The sequence below is a fragment of the Oncorhynchus clarkii genome, chromosome 33, assembly GCF_045791955.1.
Source record: "Oncorhynchus clarkii lewisi isolate Uvic-CL-2024 chromosome 33, UVic_Ocla_1.0, whole genome shotgun sequence".
Taxonomy (NCBI): domain Eukaryota; kingdom Metazoa; phylum Chordata; class Actinopteri; order Salmoniformes; family Salmonidae; genus Oncorhynchus; species Oncorhynchus clarkii.
In genome coordinates, this window is record NC_092179.1 from 19673407 (window position 1) to 19696314 (window position 22908).

The 22908-nt window shown below is 44.2% G+C and overlaps 1 protein-coding gene across 2 annotated transcripts in view; it reads left to right on the top strand.

Moving 5' to 3' along the window:
* Positions 1-215: 215 nt before the first annotated feature.
* Positions 216-22908, top strand: part of LOC139393172 (acyl-CoA synthetase short-chain family member 3, mitochondrial-like) — a 33678-nt gene continuing 10985 nt past the window's right edge. Inside the window, exons 1-9 of one of the 2 annotated variants that reach the window (XM_071141570.1) lie at positions 216-827; positions 2030-2174; positions 2474-2662; positions 3980-4114; positions 5402-5542; positions 6395-6475; positions 6598-6693; positions 7921-8072; positions 12261-12364. In XM_071141570.1, coding sequence (XP_070997671.1) covers positions 430-827; positions 2030-2174; positions 2474-2662; positions 3980-4114; positions 5402-5542; positions 6395-6475; positions 6598-6693; positions 7921-8072; positions 12261-12364 — 1441 coding nt within the window. In that variant the 5' untranslated portion in view covers positions 216-429. Of the gene's footprint in view, positions 828-2029; positions 2175-2194; positions 2214-2473; positions 2663-3979; positions 4115-5401; positions 5543-6394; positions 6476-6597; positions 6694-7920; positions 8073-12260; positions 12365-22908 lie in introns of those variants that run through there. The other variant, XM_071141571.1, reaches the window with a different exon arrangement.

The following is a 22908-nucleotide window of genomic DNA, read 5'->3' on the forward strand; positions in this document are numbered from 1 at the left end:
ATAAAAATGATTATTGTGCATTTCTATGGGCATAGTTGCAACTTGCAGAAGTTGTCTCAAATCTCACCCATTATCTCATTCTTAAAATTGACAAAATCAACAAGAAGTGCATGCATGTTCTCTTGTGCAAGCACTCACTACTAGTATGAAGGGAATCTTGCCAAGATTGACTAACCCTGAGAACAGCACTACCCCTGAATCAACTTCCCACATCCAGTTCATAGTTCGTATTCCTTGAGACTACTGCATTTCCATCGAAGTGGCTCTTGATGACGCTGTAGCCACTATCGAGTCTGAAGAAGTCACAAACACCTTGATAAATCTGCGGATGAGATCAAGGGCTCCCTCTTTCGTCTTTGGCAGCACACGTCTAAACTAGATTTAACCAGGAAAACACACTCAGGAGCCTAGTTTACCAATACTTCAGAGATGCCTCTTTTTCGGCCAACAAGATTAAGTATGACTTTTAAAAATGTCATTATCGCAAAAGTCAGACCAGAGAATGGTATTGCTTGTAAAGGTTACTGCACTTCCCTTGTCATTCCAAATATCAGGAGCGAGAGAAGGCTAACTTTGAGACCGTTAAATGTCTTTAATTCCCGGACAGCGACTGCACAGCGTGAGTTGAGAGTTCTCTCATCTTTGTCAACAACTAACGAGCAACAATGTAACAGAACATTAACAACAAACAACAACGCATACGACGAAGCTTTCCGAACCGCGAGGGATGACCCTGAACAGTTCTGGGGTGAAGCAGCACAGAATGTAGCCTGGTTTGAGCCATGGAGCCGAACAATGGACAATGGGGACGCCATATTTCCAAAGTGGTAACTATTTACTGTATGTTGATAAGTTTCAGTGCATCGATACCAACGAGGTGAAAGCCAAATACCGGTTTGTTGAATAATGGTAAATACTAGTCATTTTACAACCGCTGGTGAACGACAAAGCAATGGTAAAATGTACTATTAATTACATGGGCATTATCCTGCAAGTCGTTTCGGTGCAACGTCGAATTCGCTCAGTCAGTCACACTTGGGTCACAGAATGTAAACCCAGTGGCGAGACTTCCGGGAAAGCTTGCAAAGCAGACCAGTCCTGGGTTTGAGATGTCAATGAAAGAAGTGAAAAACTGTTCTTTAGTTGTTCAATTTTTCGAAATCTAAAGGCACAACGTAGATTTTAGCAAATGTCCTACTTAACTAGTTGAACATATTACTACTCCCAACCTTGTGAAAGAAACATCTATATATTGAAGGAAATGCTTTGAGACATGCGCAGTTTGGCGCGAGACAACCTTTCGACCCGATGACGTTATCTGAGCACTACCTCCACCTACCACTTTGGCGCTATACAATTTATCCTACTACTTGAAAGCATTATATGTGTGGACGATACATTTATGTACAATGTACAAACAGTTAGTAGTCTATGACTATCCAATTGTGAAATAGAATTCACTTGTGCTTAATTGTTACATATTTTGTAATGGTTGTCAGAATTAATTTTGTGCACCAAGGTCACATTAAACCATGTATAGCTGTCCAAAGTATTTGATGGCAAACCTCACAAGATGAACCTTTAATTCTGCATGGTAAAACTCCCATATGCTCTCTAGATTGACCTCAGTGCTGTAAAAATTTTAAAATCAAAGCCATATGTCTAGTGAGCGACTGTGCATGATGTCTCATCTTTCTGTGTGCGTGCATATTTAAAACAACAGGAATCCAGACACCATCTGCTTGTCTCAGCACCTCAGTACCTCAACAGAGCTCATAGTGAGTTGAGAGTCCCATTTCATCAAAGATCTGGGGTTGTACATAGTTTTTCCTGCAACATACAGGATCAGTCATTTTTTACTGTGTTCATTTTATCATAAACATTCTCTAATTGTAGACCAAGCTACGATGTGCTTACTGTTATCTTTATGTTATTTCATAACATTGATAGATCTATAGTGAAAGTATTACAGTAGTTATTTACTTAATGACAAAATGCTGCCTCTAATGTGGGGTTTTCTCTTTGTAAGGTTCGCCGGGGGGAAGTTGAATGTTTGCCACAATGCGGTGGATCGCCATGTTGAAAGTGGACGAGGAGATCAACCGGCCATCATTTATGACAGCCCAGTGACTGGAACTAAGCAGACCATCACTTTTAGAGAACTACAGGAACAGGTAATGATCTCAACCACTTTTAGAGAACTACAGGAACAGGTAATGATCTCAACCACTTTAGAGAACTACAGGAACAGGTTATGATCTTAACCACTTTTAGAGAACTGCAGGAACAGGTAATGATCTCAACCACTTAGAGAACTACAGGAACAGGTAAGGATCTTAACAAACCTCTTCACACTGTAGATATTCATTTAGACTCTAGGACATCCCTCTAAATATACATTTTCACCCGTATGTTGTAACATAGTATAGCCTCCCCTAAGCAGCTTGAACCCCTTCCCCTCCTCTCTGCCCAGGTGTCCAGGCTGGCTGGGGTCCTGGTGAAACATGGGGTGTGGAAGGGCGACCTGGTGGTCATCTACATGCCCATGGTGCCCCAGGCCATGTTCACCATGCTAGCCTGTGCCAGGATCGGAGCCCCGCACAGCCTCATTTTTGGGGGATTCGCCTCCAAGGAGCTGTCTGTCCGCATCGACCATGCCAAGGTCAGCCGGCCATCATAGCTTCACATTGTGTCTCTTTAGTTTGATGTGCTGGATGACACGTCCCTTTGTTCCCTCAATTTAGTTTGAAATGGACCATGCACTCAAATATATTTTGCTATTTGGTATTTTCTCCACTGTCAGATCTGTTTAATGGTTGAATGGTTAAATGTGTAATGTACATGCCACATTTATAGGACTGTGTATAGAAGAGTTGATGGCCCACTTTCACAGTCACATCGTAATATTGCAGTAGATAAAGGTCTCACTGACGCCAAGTGAAGCACTTTGTTGGAGGGATTTCATCAAAGCAGCAGGGATATTAGCCAGTATGTGACTCTGACGCTGAATTGCGTATACTGAAATCCTTTTAAGCTATTTAAGCCAGACCTTCAAGCCTTTTACCTTCTAGGCCTATATAACATTCAGAGAGGAGCACCTCCACTATTGCTGAAGATTCCTCCTCAAACATTTGGCTAGAGTTGATTAGCCTGTTTTATATTGTATTAGAATGAACGACATATTAGAGACACTCGTTCTATGTTGAATGAGACAGTCATTTCAGATCCCTTAATCAGTAACCCGAGGAAGGTATGACGGTGTGCAGATAGTAATGGAGAGGTAACATCGGTCATATTGATAGTACGTTACATAGTCAGAACATGGCCTTTCAGAATGTTCTGACGTACATTTCAGATCCCTTAATCAGTAACCCGAGGAAGGTATGACGGTGTGCAGATAGTAATGGAGAGGTAACATCGGTCATATTGATAGTACGTTACATAGTCAGAACATGGCCTTTCAGAATGTTCTGACGTACATTTCAGATCCCTTAATCAGTAACCCGAGGAAGGTATGACGGTGTGCAGATAGTAATGGAGAGGTAACATCGGTCATATTGATAGTACGTTACATAGTCAGAACATGGCCTTTCAGAATGTTCTGACGTACATTTCAGATCCCTTAATCAGTAACCCGAGGAAGGTATGACGGTGTGCAGATAGTAATGGAGAGGTAACATCGGTCATATTGATAGTACGTTACATAGTCAGAACATGGCCTTTCAGAATGTTCTGACGTACATTTCAGATCCCTTAATCAGTAACCCGAGGAAGGTATGACGGTGTGCAGATAGTAATGGAGAGGTAACATCGGTCATATTGATAGTACGTTACATAGTCAGAACATGGCCTTTCAGAATGTTCTGACGTACATTTCAGACCAATGCATTTGTTTGAGCTGTGTTGTATCACATCTCTTAAGTCTTGTTTCTTTTAAGAGGCCCCCGGTAGCACACTGTGTGAATGCTGTGTCTTCCAGCCCAAGATGATAGTGACGGCCTCCTTTGGCATTGAGCCTGGCAGGAGAGTGGAGTACATTCCCCTGGTGGAGAAAGCCCTGGAGCTCAGCTCTCACAGTCCCTCCAAGGTCCTCATCTACAACCGGCCCGGCATGGTGAGGTCCATAGAGATAGAATACAGTTCTATGTTATTCTGTGGTAAGGCCTAACTCACTAACGTCAACTCTCTCAGAGAGATGCCTGTCATTTCCCAAAGACAATAACTCTGCTGACATGCAATAGTTTTACATGATCCTCTCTATTGGTTACTTAATGCTATTACTTCCTGAATGGACCACGAATCCGGTTCTAGTGTATATATAAATCTGATTATTTCAGCTGTGAGCTTGTATGGATGGATGGATGGTTCGACAGATCTGTCGCTCCTAAACGGCCTGTTGAAACAAAGGTGGGAGAGAGAAACGGTGCGCATGAGGGACTGAATCACGCAACACACTCAACGCTGAGATGTGCCCCTAGGCTGTGGCGGGGAGCCTGGCACAGGGTCAGAGTGAAACCAGGCAGAACTGGTAGAATAAAAGACAATTTCCCCCAAAACAGCCAGCAGCCACTTACAGTAATGTGTTGGCACTCCAGGAAACGGAAATTAGTTTCTTCTCAACTCGTACATAAAAACAGCCAAATCTGTGCTCAGGGAAATCATTCTAAAAATGCTTTGCAAAGTATTGTAATCACTCTGCTCAGGCAATCTTTCACACCTATTTTATTAGTACCACCGATGTTTGGAATGTATCACAAAGTCTGGGGCTTTGCACCCTGACTGCTCCTGTATTACTAGTTACCCTAGTAGTTATTTTTGATTATGCAACACAAGGAGGATACTTTTAAGGTGATATGTTGTATGTTGTCATGGAAACTGTCTGAGCATATCACTTGGAGAATATGAGATGCCCCCCCCCCCTTTTTTTTTCGTTGGTAAATTGCCGCTCTGATGAATCTTAAACCACTCTAGTAATCACTATGAAAAAGCAATGAGTGTTTCCCGAGAAGTGGTCTTCAAAACCCACCCATAAGGCCCTCATTAATCAGAGAAGGGTCCTACTACTGGATTATATTCTTTTGGAAGAGAACAATTCAAAAGCAGCTCAAGATTTTGGGGGGTCTTCTCGCCTTTCCCTCTGCCTTTGGGCAGTTGGAATTCCGCATGTTCTGCATCATGAAAGCTCACTTATTGAAAAATGCACAATTGAAAACCCAAGTTGTGACGACTATAAAACTATTTTCTTGAACAGTATGACATTGCTGGTCGGATGAGCCTTGTTGAATTGTGCACAACTAATGGATCTGTCTTTTATGTCCACGTGGTAAAAATGATTGAATGTGTGTCTCTTGAATATGTCATGGAAATAAATGTATCTCTCCTGGTTGATTGTCTGCAACAGGAGAAGGTGTCCATGCACGCTGACCTCAGTCTGGACTGGGAGGAGGAGATGTCCACTGCATGTCCTCATGACTGTGTGTCTCTCCCTGCCAGCCATCCTCTATACGTCCTCTACACGTCTGGGACCACCGGAGCTCCTAAGGTACAGCACTCTGACTAGACACAACACATGTTCATTACAGGAAGGGGTGTAAAGTCCCACTGGGAACAGACATCAGTTCAACGTCTAGGTTGGATTTACATTTGGTTGAGTTGTCAACGTGAAATCAACAAAAAATGTCACCATTTCTTTGGATTTAGGTTAAAAGTTGGGTGAATAAACAGAAAAATGTTCCTTTACGATGATTACATTTTTCAAATCCAATCTATTTTCCATTTTCATTCAACGTCATCACATTTAATTTTTTGGTTGAAATGACATAGAAACAACGTTGATTCAACCAGTTTTTGCCCAGTGGGGTCTGACGACTTCTTTCATAAGGAAGCCAGTCAATTTCACAGTTTAATGCAAGAGATGAGTATCATATACTGCAGTAGACTTTCCATGGCTCTGCAAATGTGTTTTAATTTCTTTCTAAACTGTACCACCATGAGATAGATGAGACAATGTTTAAACCAGATCTGAATATGATACGGTAGTACTGAATATGAGGTGAACCATTCAGGAGGTTGAAAAATTGACCGGAGGTGGATCTAAATTGGAAAAACACAGCTCCAGATAGCTCCCTTTGTCTTTAGTACCCAGATAATATGAAATATCCACCCGCTGGCCTTCTGTTCTCAGACTCGTAGTCACCAGTGAGATCTATGGAGGAAACAGCTGAACTCCTACAGGTTATGTTACCATACATCGTAAAGATGGCCTCACGAAATAGTTGAATTGAAAAAGAAAGATTTATACAAGGGTTTGATGTCAAATAAAAATGAACCTGTTGAGAGCTTGTTGCATTCGTCTTGCATCAACGTTCGCCTCTTTTCTATATCTTCCCCTCAGGGCGTTGTCAGAGATACTGCTGGGTACGCTGTAATGTTGACGTGGACCATGGCAAACATTTATGGCCTCAAGCCTGGTGAAGTAAGTCCATGTGAAATATCTCCAGTGTTCTTTATCATTGTATTACAGAACAGACACCATATGCATGGACAAACACAGTACCGTATGAATTCTCTCATCTTTCTCTGCCTACTCTCTACTAGGTATGGTGGGCAGCGTCTGACCTGGGCTGGGTAGTGGGCCACTCCTACATCTGCTACGCCCCTCTCCTCCACGGCAACACCACCATTCTATACGAGGTATGTACCTTAGCCTACATAGGCCTATTATAATGACCTGTGAACGGGCCAATTGACTGGTCAATTGACTCCAGAAAAACAAACTCAACTTTCTCAAGGACTTGTCCCTTTCACTCAGTGATTCCAAATGCTTTGCAGATTACTCTATTTAAAGATAATGAACACAAGAAAAATGGACTCCTAATGACGTATGATTATACGTGGTTTCAGACAACCGGACTCTTCATATTCATGCACATGATCATCATTGCAAATTTACCCCCGCCTCATTAAACCAATATTCACTGGCTTGAAAAGGCCCAGTTAGGTTGAATTGAGGAATTTATTTGTATGAAGAGCTGCTGGTGATTCTGCTGTGCTTGGGCCCTGGTTAAATGACCCCAGGGGGTTGGGAGAGAGGGGTGGGGAGGTAGCCTCCATGAGCAGTCCTATCTGCCTCATTAGCCTTTTGGTCTCTGTGGCTGCTGGAGGATTGGAGGTGGGTGTTGAATTCATCAGCCTGGCTTTAAGCAGAGCCTGTTGTCTGTGGCTGCGTTTGCCTTGTGGAATGCACTGGTCCGGTCTACTCTACTCCACACAAGACCTTCTGTCCTCTCACTGATCAATACACAGTCATAGATATTCACACTGGGAGAAAATTAAGTCCCTCGAGTCTGTTGTTGATTTCCCAGCTCGTTTTAATCTCTCTCTCTCTCTCTCTCTCTCTCTCTCTCTCTCTCTCTCTCTCTCTCACGCCTCATCTCTCTCACGCTTCGTCTCTCTCTCTCTCTCTCTCTCTCCTTACTGTACGAGCAACCTCGCAGACTGAACCTTTAGAGAATGAATATCGGTTCCGCTCGCCCGTGGGCTCTTCCTCACTGCGACTTTTGTTGGTGCACAATACTTTCCCAATAGAGTAATCTTGTTTCTATTCATCAGTTTCAGCCCATCTGTCTGGGCTCCAAATATAATTTTGTCTCCATTTCAGCAGATATTCCCGTGAATATTCATTCTGTTCGGCACAGTGGAAGTGTTAATGTTGTGGAACGTCAATAGGAACAAAACTTGATGGCCTTAGTACTGTTCTTCTGTTTGATAGGTGGCTGGCTGAGTCATTACTACCGCAAGCCTCTACAAACAGCTTGCTCTGAATGTACCGCTACACTTCAATACCCAATTGGCGTGTTCATGTAAGCTTATGTCCTCAGGCGGTTTGGGTTTGTAACGGATCTCTCTCTCTCTATGCAGGGCAAGCCTGTTGGGACGCCGGATGCCGGGGCATTCTTCCGCGTGCTGTCAGAGCATGGTTGTTCCTCCATGTTCACCGCGCCCACTGCCATCCGAGCCATCCGCCAGCAGGACACCAATTCCGCCATAGGAGCTCAGTACCCCCTCACCAGGTACCCTCACCACCCAATCCCCACATATTGGCATAACACTGCAGAGATGGACCATTCAACAACTGCCGTGGCTAGCTCTGTTTTGTACCTTTTCTGCCCACTTGAAGTAGGCCTACCCTTTATTCCTCTCAACGTTCAGGGACTGAGTGCCTTTCATTCATATCCGGTGTTGTCCCCCACTGGCTGAAGGTTTTGGCGCTGCCTGCCCACTCTCTTGTTAGTCTCTGTCCATCTGCTGGAGCAGTGTCCCTGCCTGGCCCAGGCTCAACACTCACAACCTGTGTTCCCATTTAGACCTGATTGAGGTTTAATCAGGATGGATAAAACACCGGCAGGGCATTCATTCCTATTACATAATACTGTGCTGCTGCCACGCTGCTAAACACACAGGGAATCACTGAGTGCTGTAGAGAGCCCCAGGCAATGCCATCTTTGATGGTGCCTGGTTCAAGGGACTGGAGTGATTGTTATCCACATGGGAAATGTCATCATTTATATTGATAATAAATCTGTTGAAAATACAGTTCTGGTTCCTTAATATTTTGAAACAGTATCACAGTCGATCAGGTATAATGTGAAAATAGAGGGGAAGTGGTGGTAACTTATTTAGATTTTTCTCCACACCTGTTGCACAAAGTCATAAAACAGGGACTTTGATCTTGGGTCATAGTTTGCCATTTAATAATCTGAATGTGGGTATTTGGTGAAGGTATTTGGTGTGCTGTTGGTGAACCGTGTTTTGCCTCGACTGCTCCAGGCAGACCTGAGACACAAATCCCAAAGGGATTGAATTCATTGTTTTCCCTGGACTATAACATGACATTCTTTCTGCTAGTTGTTATGATGGACTATGCTTCAGTTGTTGGTTTCGTCATGTGCCATGCAGCATCTTTCCATGACTGTCTTTCTCCCAGAGGGAGCAGGTTAGTGAAAGACTACAGCAATTCACTGAGAGAGAATTGATGCACAAACACAACAACCGCAATGTATGATGTTTCCAGAATCCAGACCGACTCAGACAGTAGTCGAATATCCGGTTGACCTTTGTGTTTCTTTGCCTGGAGACAAAACAGACAACCATCAAATATATTCTTCTCCCTCCTCTACTACCAAACAGGTAGCGGCATTAACAGTCAAGAAGCAGACACTAGACGTGTAGCAGGCACTAGCTGTTTTACAGCTCAGGAAATTGGATGTTCTCAGTGAATGTAAAAAGATCCAGTAAAGTTGAATACAATAGCAATTCATGTCAATTAAAATATCAACTCTATTTCCCCACGTTCTCATGAATTGAATATAAACTAGTAGTTTGAAAGGCAAGCGTTTTGAGAACACTTCATTAAGCATTAAGACACTAAAATGTTCCTTAAAGGACTTAATTCACGCGTGGATGGTTGCTCCTATGAATGGGTTGTTGCTGGTATCTCCTCAGTATATGGCACCGTTATCGGTAGGCAGTTTGGTAGTAACATGATGTGGGTGGATAGCATATGAAATATTCATCACGCTCTCTCTCTCTGATAAGCTCACTGCAATAGCCTCTTCTCAGCTCCTAGCTCAGTTACACCACATGCGTAGCTAATTGCACTGATTCCTGTGCTAAAATATACCACAGAGCCCATAACAACTATTGCCGCCCGTGACAGAGCCTGGGGAGAAGCCACTTCCATGGACCAGAGCTAAGAGGGTCTCCAGGTACAGAGGGTCAGTGAGGCAGAGTGAATGCTTGAAACGTAGGCTTCATTACATCACTTACCAACAGAAATTAGGCTTTATTACATCACTTACCAACAGAAATCAGGCTTTATTATATCACTTACCAACATAAATGCTTACAAATATGACACTTAAAGTATAACTTCAAATAACAAAGCCTCTCAGTTTAAGAACCTTTCAGCCCCAAACTGTCTGCTGCTACTGTATCTCCAGTCCTCTCCCTCGAATGTGAGCACCAGCAGCCTAATCAACTGTCGGGGCTGATTGTCCAGCCAATCACACACGTGACTTATTATCTATTAGCCTCTCAACAGAGAAAGTACTGGAAAGGCGCTGGAAGGATAGATAGGTCTTGACCGGCCTCACACGCCAGTACAGTAGGTAGGGGTGTATGCACCTGTCAGTTGGTTGCGATTCGCAAACATATTTTAAAGAAAAAGAAGGTGACGCTGGAAGGGCACAGCAAGAGGGCTTGTCTCCTCCAGTGCCACAAAGTCATTATGAATGCACTTTCCTATGTGCTGATTTTCAGAAAATTTGATTTGCCTTTGTAGCACTTTCCAAGTGTTGAAAGGTACAGACATGCCAAAACCACAAAATTTCAATTTTCAGCCCAGTATTTGGTTTTCGCTGGGTACTTCACGATGACTATTGTTATTACGACACATGAGTTGCTTCCGTGGACTGGCTCTGCACTGTAATGGCCTTGGAGCATTATCAGCGAGCTTGAGCAATTTCACTCGTCACCCCAGATGTCAGAAAAGTAATAGAAAAGCAGGTTTGGAGTTCTCTGGAGTAGGATTCGCATCTAGCTCTACCGTTCAACCCACTCAGAGGAACAATCACAGCACCATGGAGCAAGCACCATTTCATAGCCCTTATTAACATAGCCCGGAGCACTAACTCAATGCTCACAGGCAGAGCAGACTCTTACTTATTGGGTGACAAAGTTCATGATTTCAGTCAATAACATTTTCCAGCTTGTAGCACCAGGAAGCTTGGCTTATGACTGACTCTGCCTGTTTGCTTAACATTTGCAGGATTTATATCATGCATTATCTGGGATGTCATCTGCCATCTTTCAAGGAATATATGTGCGATTGATATACCTTCTCATTGCAAGGTGACACGTACAAGGTGCACATACACAGACACACACAAGTACCCACACACACACACAAGCACATGCATACTAAATGCAATTATGGGGGCGAATGTTTCCTTTCTCATTGTTGTTAATGAGACATAAACTTCCCCAGTGGGACTATGTTAGGTATAGTACTGTGGGGCTATTGTTGCCTGTCCAAGGCTGAATCTGGGCCTCTGAAGATATGGAGAAATGTGCTTGGTTTTCACCCACCCACTTGCATGAATTACACACAGATCCAACCATCCGTGGCTGCCTGTCTCTCCCCTCGCCTCCCAACATCTGTAGTCAGATTGTTCCAGAGTAGGAGCAGGGAACACAGTGCAAGGTGTCACGGGTGAGATTTACATTTAAATGGCGTGCTGTGTAGAATGCGGAGCAAAGGGCAGCAGAGTGATTCTCTGGATGTTCTGTCGAGATCTGTGACCCTGCTTCTTCTACCCATTCTCATTCAGATTGCACCAACACCCTCACCCTGACCCAGATAACAGACCAATCAGAGGAGGATGGTGGGAGGAGCTATAGGAGGACAGGCTCATTGTAATGACTGGAAGAGAATATACAGTATGGAACATTTTCCATATGTTTGATGCCGTCCTATTGATTCCATTCCAGCCATTACAATGAGCCCGTCCTCCTAAAGCTCCTCCCACCAGCCTCCTCTGAGGCCTATACGAATTAGAATTCCTCGAGTTGTTATGTGTGGCAGGAGGCCATGGAAACTGTATGGTCTTAGACGTTTTGACAGCAATTGAAGTCTTCTCTGCTTTATTAGACCATGTCAAGATCCCTGAGTGAAGATTCGCATGGCTGTATCTGTATAACCACAGCTAGAGGGGATTTTTAACAGGAACAATATGGGCTGTTTTGTGTACACGTTTTTATGCAAGTTTGTCTGACACTCGTAAGGTAATTTTAGTCTAATGGGAAAACGTATTGTTCTAATCGCTCTGCTACTGGTAAAGCTGACTTTTATATAACTTGAAAACACTTAGCCGTTACATTCCTTGGCTGTTATATTGTTTTTTTATGAACTGGGTGGTTTGAACTGTGAATGCTGATTGGCTGAAGCTGTAGACTGTATACCATGGGTATCAAAAAAATGTTTATTTTTACTGTTCTAATTACATTGGTTGCCAGTTTATATTAGCAGTCAGGCACCTCGGGGGTTTGTGGTATATGTCCAATATACCACGGCTAAGGGCTGTATTCCCCCCCCACACACACACACACACACAGGCCTTATTGCTTCATTATAGATCTGCCACTACTCTATTACACTGTCCTGGCCTTATAGAGCCTGACTGTTCTCTCTGCTCCTCTAGATTGAAGAGCCTTTTCTTGGCTGGAGAGCGCTGCGACGTAGAGACTCTGAACTGGGCCAAAAGGAGCTTTGGCGTGCCTGTACTGGACCACTGGTGGCAGACTGGTAAGACTTTCATTTGCTACTGGAACATCATAATGGACACTACATGTTACACTAGGGCGATGGTTAATTTTCCTGATACCGGCTGTGGTAATACATCTGACCCAACATCTCCCCTATATCTCATTTAAAGGCTCAGAATGAAAGAACAGTTGTAACAAATTCTAAATGCAGGACTCTATTCTCTGAGCACCTTTTGAGAATGTTAATCTATTATAGTTTTAGTCTATTTTTGGGGTGTACTCTGAAATTGTTAGTGTGAGTGAATTGTTATTACAGTCTTGGTAGTATTTTATCAGCCCATTGACATTAATTCGGCCTTGAGAAGGCGTAACAAATAGCCATATCTCCACAGTATAACTCTTCCTTGAAAGCCCCTTGCAGGGATTAAGTGCATGCACCATGCTCCCGATTTAATTCATCCTTCAAACTTATACTGTATACGGAGCACCAGAGGAAAGGCCATTTCTTTCACTACGCTCCCACAGCTACCCAATTAACTTAATCAGCTTCTCAATCTAACCTCATTAATACTAGTCCTTTCAAAGCAGTTCACAGTTCATCATTCATAGACCGCGTGCTGTGGTCTAGTAGCTTTACAATGGATAAGAAGGGGAAGTTCTTCTTGTTGGTGAAAGTGTGTGATTCATTTTGTATATAATACCTCCCAATTGACCTATCATCCATCATCACTGTTGTCTATATTGGTGATGAGATGTGTAATTGGGGTCTTGAGTGCATTGCTATACTGCATTGTTTTCCCCTGTTTCTCCTGTCACATTCGAATGACTTTAGAGTCACTAAAACCCTATTAGCCACCTGGTGGGTGATTCCAGCCCATGTTCCAGACAGCGAGCCATCATACAAATCTCCCTCTCTCCCTCGGCTCGATTACCCCCAGTCCCACAAAACAGTGATAAATGTGTTAGAGAAGGCGGCACGAGAAAAGCATTGGGTGCCTTGTACGTTTATTATTATTTTTACTATTCTGTGTGCCTGAATGGTAATCAATCGGAGAAGAGCAGACATCTCTGTGTTAAATATGGAATTAAAAAAAAGACATGGACCTTGAGAATGTACGGGTGAGAGAGAATCCACCTAACACGGTCTTGCATCTCAGCCCAGATTAGCTTGGGGAGATGGCTCTTTCTCTTCCAGACCTCCCTGGAAATGGGTGTTGTTAACTCAGTAGCAGTAACCTACAGGAGTTACCACGCAAAACTGGGCTTTTGTTTATTTTTATTTTTTATTTAACCAGGTAGGCTAGTTGAGAACAAGTTCTCATTTGCATCTGCGACCTGGCCAAGATAAAGCAAAGCAGTGTGACACAGACAACAACACAGAGTTACACATGGAGTAAACAATAAACAAATCAATGACACAGTAGAAAAAAGAAAGTCTATATACAGTGTGTGCAAAAGGCATGAGGAGGTAGGCAATAAATAGGCCATAGGAGTGAATAATTACAATTTAGCAGATTAACACTGGAGTGATAAATGAGCAGATGATGATGTGCAAGTAGAGATACTGGTGTGCAAAAGAGCAGAAAAGTAAATAAAATAAAAACAGTATGGGATGAGGTAGATAGTCCATCTGTAAATAGCCCACCCAATCTATGTACAGCTGCAGCGATTGGTTAGCTGCTCAGAAGGTTGATGTTTGAAGTTGGTGAGGGGAATAAGTCTCCAACTTCAGTGATTTTTACAATTCGTTCCAGTCACTGGCAGCAGAGAACTGGAAGGAAAGGTGGCCAAATGAGGTGTTGGCTTTGGGGATGATCAGTGCGATATACCTGCTGGAATGTGTGCTACGGGTGGGTGTGGTTATCGTGACCAGTGAACTGAGATAAGGCGGCGCTTTACCTAGCATAGACTTATAGATGACCTGGAGCCAGTGTTGCACATTCACCCTCTGAATGACATAAACAATCCAATCCATCTCAATTGTCTCAAGGCTTGAAAATCCTTCTTTAACCTGTCTGCCCCCATTCATCTACACTGATTGAAGTGTATTTAACAAGTGCCATCAATAAGGGATCATAGCTTTCACCTGGATTCACCTGGTCAGTCTGTAAAAAGAGGAGGTGTTCTTAATGTTTTGTATCGTCCGTGTATATGGAAACCTGTAGGAGTGCATCGTTTTGCCTGAAATCGATGGTGCTTTGCCCCAGAGTTAAGGTCAATTCCATTTGAATTCCAGTCGATTTCCGAAGAATTTAAATGCAGCTGGTAAAACAGAGGAAATGTCACATTGATCAATTGAACCTCAGTTAATTCCACTAGCGCTAACAGAGTTGAAATGGAATTGACCACTCTCTTTGGCTCCACTCTCCTCATATTTCACTGATCAGTCATGAGTGCTGTTTTAGCAGGCACGCCACACAGGCATTATTACGTAAGGCTTTTTGGCAAGGGTGTAAATCTGCTCTGAGGGGCCAATGGGGGATGAGGTGGGATGAGTGATTGACATCCCAGTGTGTGGCCCTGACACACACACACACACACAGTTTCCACAGTGAGCAGATAGATCAAAGACTGCCTCCTACTGGTTGGCTGGTACAGTGTGATCTGAACGGCCAGATGCCACACCGGCACACATATACACACACACGAATACAAACACATATCGACACACACACACAGTTCAGATGAGTGTAAAGCCACTGGCTGTCTCCGTACTGTCTCCTCTTCTACTCTTCCTGTTTGCAGGAGAGTCTCAGAGCCCGTCCAGCACGGAGCTCAGAGGACGGGTTTATGAGACACCTATCAGTCTGAATGTCTTTAAAAGACTCCTTTCTTTCACAGCTTGTCCTTTGTGTCTAGCTCATCCATTCTCTCTCTGTGTGTGTGTGTGTGTGTGTGTGTGTGTGTGTCTGTGTGTGTCCGTGCCCAGTTCCTTTCTGGCTCTTTAACTCTCCTAGGAGGTGGTTCTTCTCCATGGTTGTGGTGTTGATGTGAGGTTTATCAGAGACGACAGGCTGATTCTCAGAGCATATCCTTGGTGCTCTCTCTGTCAGTCCTAGCCCTGAGGGGTATGATAGGATTCCTTCACACTGTCCGCCTACGGTTCGCTGAAGTTCAGTCAAACCTCAGACTGCTGATAGATTGAGTTGGAACAATAACCCTGGCACCTCCCCAGCTTCTCTGTGGTGCTAGTGCAGTCCAGACCAGGGAGCTTCATCCACTGTAGGCTGTGTGATTGGCGGCAGCACTATCCTCAAAGCCATTACTGGGACTAAAGGCCTGCAGTTCTCAACCTGTTCACTGGAGAGTAGAGGAGTCTGTCTCTGACAATAACCAAGTCCCCTCTCACCCTGGTGTGTGTGTGTGTGTGTGTGTGTGTGTGTGTGTGAGAGACAGAATTCAGACAGACTCAATATGTTGAAGGGACCATAATGAATGAGATCAGTCTGTGTTATTGTGAGAGATGAGGAAGCTGCAGGCATGTTCTGTTCTCCACTGTCACACAAGCCTTCTAGAGCATCAGAGTTTCTGAGAGCTTCAGAGCTTCTGCCAGAGGTTTAGAAATGGGCGCCAAACTTTGGGCTAAAACATTTCCCTTTTATATTGACAGCTGGAAAATAAAACCTCTGCAGTGATTTGATTTTGACTCTGGGAGAAGGCGTGCATAATTAAGTCCTGTGGAAGAACCTGACAGGCTGCGGCAGTAAGTTTCAGATTTCTCCCTCCTGTACTGGATTAAGTCACACGTCATCTAAGGATTTCAGCACACTGTGTTTTTATCTCTCTGTGACAGGTGATCCATCAAACCCATTTATCAGCCCCAGTCTTGTCTTCTCACGAGAAGAGGCGAACTGCAGCGATGGCAAAATCCTAACTGTGGTGCAGGTTGACATTGGCCTGCAGACTAGGGTTCTGGAGAGGATTGTACATTTAATGCATAATATTCTTGCAGTAATCCCGAGATCACTGGAAAAACACATTATTTAAGAAACAACACAGTTATTGGTATTATCCCAAACATTATTATTCCAAACATGTTACTTTTGAATAGTTTGGTTGGGTTCTCACAAATCTAAGTTTAAGACATTCTCGGAAATCAAAGTACAACTCCTTTGGAATGCCATGGTTTGTTGAATAATCCATCACACACCTCCACTTATTTATAAAGAATGTAAGAGGCCTGTAAAGATTTGTCCTTCAAATGCAGTCATGCTGTCTCCATCCAGGGGCTTTACTGCTGAGCCTACCCAGGCTGATCTACTAGCTCCCCGCAAAATGGATACAAATTGAACAAAATCTATTACTCTTGGTTTTTCACAAATCATTCCACGACACGCCCTGTAATCTCTTTCCAATGTAATATTCAGCAAAGGAAAGCTGAAATCAATGGCATGAAAATCAGCAGGAATGGAGGCTCAGAGAGATAGAGATTTTAAAGGCGGGCGGGCGACATGTGGTAATCTGAATTAGAAGTCAACGCAAAGAGAGGCTGTCTGACCCATAGAGATCCTATTATATTAAGATATAATTCTGTGGTCTGACCACTTTCAGACCACTGATCTAGAGTCAGTATTGAGGTGGTGGAAGATGATCTGAATGGAAGAGGCTGTCTGCCAGATCACTGATGTAGAATCAGAGGGAAATAGTATTCAAAGCGTTCATGCTCTGTAAAGGCCGCCTGCCATCCATCTGAGAAAATGAAATGTTTCACAGCTTGAAAGCAGCAGTCCCTGGCCATTTCCTGGGCTTCTCTCTACCCTGGAGCAAACCTAGTGTAGTTATGTACCACTGCTGTGTGGCAAACTGTATCATCACAGAGAGCCAGGAGCAGTGTCTCTGCCTCGCCTTGACCACCCAGGGAACTCCTCACATGTACTGTGGGCCCTGGGTTTCAAACAGTAGGAACTCACAGTGGAACTACTGTAGGAGGCTGTGTTGTTTGTTATGAACTGGCAGACAGAGTAGATATGAATAGAGAGGCTTCTGTACGGTCGTGGATATAAGTGTTCCTTTCCTCCTTCAGCCTTCAAAGAACTGTGAATGAGTTTTTACAAAGGGGCAGGTGTTTTGAGCAGCATTCTTTCTCGTCTGTCACTGCAGGAGTGTTGCGTCTACTGAACAGCGATAATAAGAGTGTGAGAATGTTCCTCTTAATTATGTTTGATGAAAATGGCACGGCACATCAACAGCTCGCTTCAAACTCTTCTACTAAATGATGCCTCTGATTAGTCTCAGCTAAATGTCTAACTTGTCAGTGATCTCATATGAACTGCATATTTAAATTATGTAAACAAGCTTACAGGCAGAGTTTGACTGATTGACCAATTTGGCTTTGAATGCGAATTTGTTTTTTATTCGTTTTTTTTCCCAAAATCATTTTGCAGGGCCAGTGGCTAAGATGACTTTACTGATATAAAGTTGAAGTGATTTGTGCACTCGTTACTTTCATGTACACGCAGACACACACGCTGTCAGCTGATTCGCTGATACATTTTGCGTTTCAATCATTCTCTCTCTCTCGCTCTCTTTCACTTTCCCCTCTCCCCCCTATCAAGAGTATTCACTCGGCCTCCATTTCTGTTACATCACAGACAGTCACATCTTTTAACTTCAGTCAGACACCCACAGCAGTCTCTGACCCCACCCCATTATCCAGATCTGTCTGAATACTGGCTCATTTTCCCATATCTATGCAGAAAGAAAACAGAGAAAATGGCTGCTATTTTGAAGCCTGATAATAATCTGTGTCGCTATTTTAAGACCCAAGTGCCTGAGGTTGGAGGGACGGCTGATGATGAAGGTTGCTGATGTCATCGGTGTTGCCGGGCAACCCAAATATTTCCAGTTGGCAGGGTTTGGCTCACCAGGGTGAAGTGGCTGATGGGAGGCAGCGACAAGAGACGCAGGGAGGGCAGGCGGCTGGGTCTCTGTCCCCCCTCTGTCCAGCCCCTGTAGCCCAAGCTCCAGCCCCGGGACATGACACGCTAAAGGCTCTTTCCTTTAAAACTCTGTCTCAGTACGAAGGTTCATTGTAACATGGTGGTGAAATATGTATAGGAGCAGTACACAAGATGTCTGTTCTCTGATAGGAAGAGACATTTGGTAATCATCACACAGAGATGAGGAACAGAAGCTGAACAATTAAGTACTAGACTGTGATATTACGCAAATGGGTGCATAATGAATTGCAATTAAATAAACCTTTGTGAGGTTGTAAATTAAAGTGCAATTAGAAACAGGATCCTACGTTTAGCAGCAAATGAGGTTTAGAAATAATGACTTTCCTTTACAAATACGGTGTTTGTTTCTTGATCTCATTCTGACTGTAGAGTTAGAGAGTTCATTCTTCTGGCCCTGTGCTCTGCACTAGAGAGTAGCCTGTCCTGTCTGGGTCAATGCCACCATGTGAAGAAGCTCTGTGTGTGTTCACACAGCCTCCTCTTAGCAGCCTCCTCACCAACATGAAAACCAGTAGCTTTGTGCTTGGCACTTGAGTCTCTAAAGTCCAACATGATTACGCCCCAGAGAGTCAGGAGGTTAAGAGGAAACCTTAACTACACAGCTCAACGCTTATTATGGATGGCAACGTAACTTCACTGCATTTCCAGTGGATGCAACCTCAAGTAACCACATGGGTATGGGACTAGAAGTTTGTTAACACGTTTCACCTCCCAACAGGGGCTAGGTTAGTGGTAGTATCTCCTCCCACGTTATGGTCATGCTACTAGGGTAACGTACCACTATGGTGTAATGGACACGTACTTGGTCCCCTTATCTAAAGCTATAAGACTACATCCCATTACCAGATCATTCAAAAGATTGCAGCCAAATAAAAATACCTAATGTGTCCTTTGTTTACCCTACTACCCAGATACACATTACATACACCATCTATTTTCAGATGAAAGCCCTTCCTTTGACCAACCTTTCCTTGTTTTCTGTGCCCACCTGGCGTGTCACACCTAGCATGTCACTCATTACCATATGGCTCCCGTCCCACAGACTGGCTCATTAAGAGGTTCCTGGCTCGTGGTGGGCGAGGCCGCGAGCGTAATTACAGCCTGGCTCTCCTCCGAGACGTGTGTGTGTGTGTTAGCCTCTCATTAGAGGCTGCTAGTGTCATTGGCTCCTCAAGCAGAGTGGTTTTCTGTTGGCTGTTAGCTAGCTCTGCCTTGTTTAAACTCCATAGGCCTGTAAAGCTGGTGTTTCTTATTAGAGGTCATTTTGTAATGAGAAAATGTGTATGCATGAACATTCCACTGTGGGTTTGAGGGAGAGGAATTTGAGATGCTATTAGAGCAGGTGTGATGGCAGTTTCCCTTTCTACTCCTCTACCTGTTCATCTGCGTACGTAGGTTTGTGCATGTCTGTCACATGCCTGTGCGATCCAGAACTGAGCAGCAGCTGTGACCTCCATGGAGGTTTTCTCCCTCCCTCCCTCCCTCCCAGGTACAGCTACTCCAACCAGGAGGGCTTATTAACCAGTAGCTCTGCCCCAGTCTGGCACCTCAGCTCACTGCTGGCTGGGAGTTTGTCAGACTGTCTGGACAGGACTCGATGGGCTCTTATTGAAGCTCTAAAACAGATATTCTAATGTTCTGTTAGAGTGGTAAGGCATGGACCTTTCCTTGGATCCTGTCTGGGACACACCTATCAAGCCAGGGCCTGAGAAAGTTACTCTACATTTAAGCAATAAGGCCTGAGGGGGTGTGGTATATGGCCAGTATACCACGGCTAAGGGCTGTTCTTAGGTGCCTGGATACAGCCCTTAGCCCTGGTATATTGGTCATATCCAACAAACCACTGAGGTGCCTGGATACAGCCCTTAGCCCTGGTATATTGGTCATATACCACAAACCACTGAGGTGCCTGGATACAGCCATTAGCCCTGGTATATTGGTCATATACCACAAACCACTGAGGTGACTGGATACAGCCCTTAGCCCTGGTATATTGGTCATATCCAACAAACCACTTAGGTGCCTGGATATAGCCATTAGCCCTGGTATATTGGTCATATCCAACAAACCACTGAGGTGACTGGATACAGCCATTAGCCCTGGTATATTGGTCATATCCAACAAACCACTGAGGTGACTGGATACAGCCCTTAGCCCTGGTATATTGGTCATATACCACAAACCACTGAGGTGCCTGGATATAGCCATTAGCCCTGGTATATTGGTCATATACCACAAACCACTGAGGTGACTGGATACAGCCATTAGCCCTGGTATATTGGTCATATCCCACAAACCACTGAGGTGCCTGGATACAGCCCTTAGCCCTGGTATATTGGTCATATACCACAAACCACTGAGGTGCCTGGATATAGCCATTAGCCCTGGTATATTGGTCATATACCACAAACCACTGAGGTGCCTGGATACAGCCATTAGCCCTGGTATATTGGTCATATACCACAAACCACTGAGGTGACTGGATACAGCCATTAGCCCTGGTATATTGGTCATATCCAACAAACCACTGAGGTGACTGGATACAGCCATTAGCCCTGGTATATTGGTCATATCCAACAAACCACTGAGGTGCCTGGATACAGCCATTAGCCCTGGTATATTGGTAATATACCACAAACCACTGAGGTGACTGGATACAGCCCTTAGCCCTGGTATATTGGTCATATCCAACAAACCACTGAGGTGCCTGGATACAGCCATTAGCCCTGGTATATTGGTCATATACCACAAACCACTGAGGTGACTGGATACAGCCATTAGCCCTGGTATATTGGTCATATCCAACAAACCACTGAGGTGACTGGATACAGCCATTAGCCCTGGTATATTGGTCATATCCAACAAACCACTGAGGTGATTGGATACAGCCATTAGCCCTGGTATATTGGTCATATACCACAAACCACTGAGGTGCCTTATTGGTATTATGATATTATTTTTTTTATCCCCAATTTTCAATCTTGTCTCATCGCTGCAAAGGGCAACTCTCCAAAGGGCTCGAGGGAGTCGAAAGTGGAGTCATGCGTCCTCCGAAACATGACCCGCCTAACCGCTCTCCTTAACACCTGCCTGCTTAACCCGGAAGCCAGCCACACCAATGTGTCGGAGAAAACACCGTTCAATCAGTTGTGGCACAGCCCGGGAATGTAACCCGGGTCTGTAGTAACGCCTTAGACCGCTGCGCCACTCGGGAGGCCCCAACCTTAGTTATTAATAACTGTTTACCAATGTAATTAGAACAGTAAACAAGTAATTGTGCATCATACATGACAATATACTCAAACTAACCGGTTTATAATATACTCTGATCCAAAATAGAACGGAATACATTAAATTACCATTGTGTGTGTGTATATATATGTGTGTATGTACAGTACCAGTCAAATGTTTGGACACACCTACTCAATCCAGGGTTTTCTTTATACTGGTCTATTGGTTCAGACAGGTCAGTAGAGAGATGAGAGGTAGGACAGTGCTGCAGGAATGTTTGCCATCTCCTCTCTCTCTCTTAGCTCTGCCCCAGTAGGGGTCTGCTGACCTTGGGCCTGCTGTCTGATCACGGTCATCCTCTGACTTAGAGTTGCCCCAGCAACCGCACATCACCAGGACAACCCAAAGTTACCCCAGCAACTGCACATCGGGACAATCCAATCCCCCTCGCTCTCTCCACACACAGACGCAGGCCCAGACTCACAGAAACACACGTGCACACACACACACACACACACAGTCTGCCCCCTGAGATCTGACACCTGACATGTGAGAAGGGTCAGATGTAGGACAAGAATGGCCAGATAATTGTCTGACTCAATATTCTATGTGTGTGTATGCTTGCTTCTGTGTGTTTGTGCTTCTGTGTGCATGCGTGGTATGTGGTTGTGTAAAAGTTGATGTGAGATTAGAGAGAAGAGCAAGTCAAGGTGGTTCTGGGAGTGGATTCATGAGTGTTTATATGTCAGAGATCCCAAAACAAAGATAAAGGATTTGTGTGGCTCTGTGTCTGTACAGACAGACCAGTGATGACGCTTGGCTTTTAGACGGCACCCTGTTATGAAAGGGCACAATGCTACCTCCCCTCCTCTCCCCTTACCTCCCCTTCTCTCCTCTCCCACCCACTGCATGGCCTCACAGTGTCCCTTAATTCATCACTCTCAAACAGCCTCTCACCACCACAGACCCAACAGACCCGTCTGTCTGGAGAAGATTGATTTGCTTGCGTACTGATATCTGACCACTGAGATAGAGGGAGAGAGAGATTGAGCGAGACCCTACCTCTTTCATCCCTCGTCCATGTCTAAACCTGTTTTCACACTGATTTCCTCTCAGTATCCCTCTCTCTGGTGGTCATCTGGAGCCTTGCTCAGTCGACTCTGATTGTTTTCACTAGGCAATTTTTCCTGTCATTGGGAATATAACGATAATGTCCGGTTTTCTGCTTAGCGAAAGCCTTTCTGTTTAAGAACACTCAAAGTATGGAGAACTAAGCAGTGCAGTGGCATATTAATAGCCTTCCTTCCCCTCGCTGGAATAAAAACAGCTCTGTTTTTCAAGGCTATTGCAGTATGCAGCATGTTAAAGTATTGGCCATTGGTTAGAATGGAAA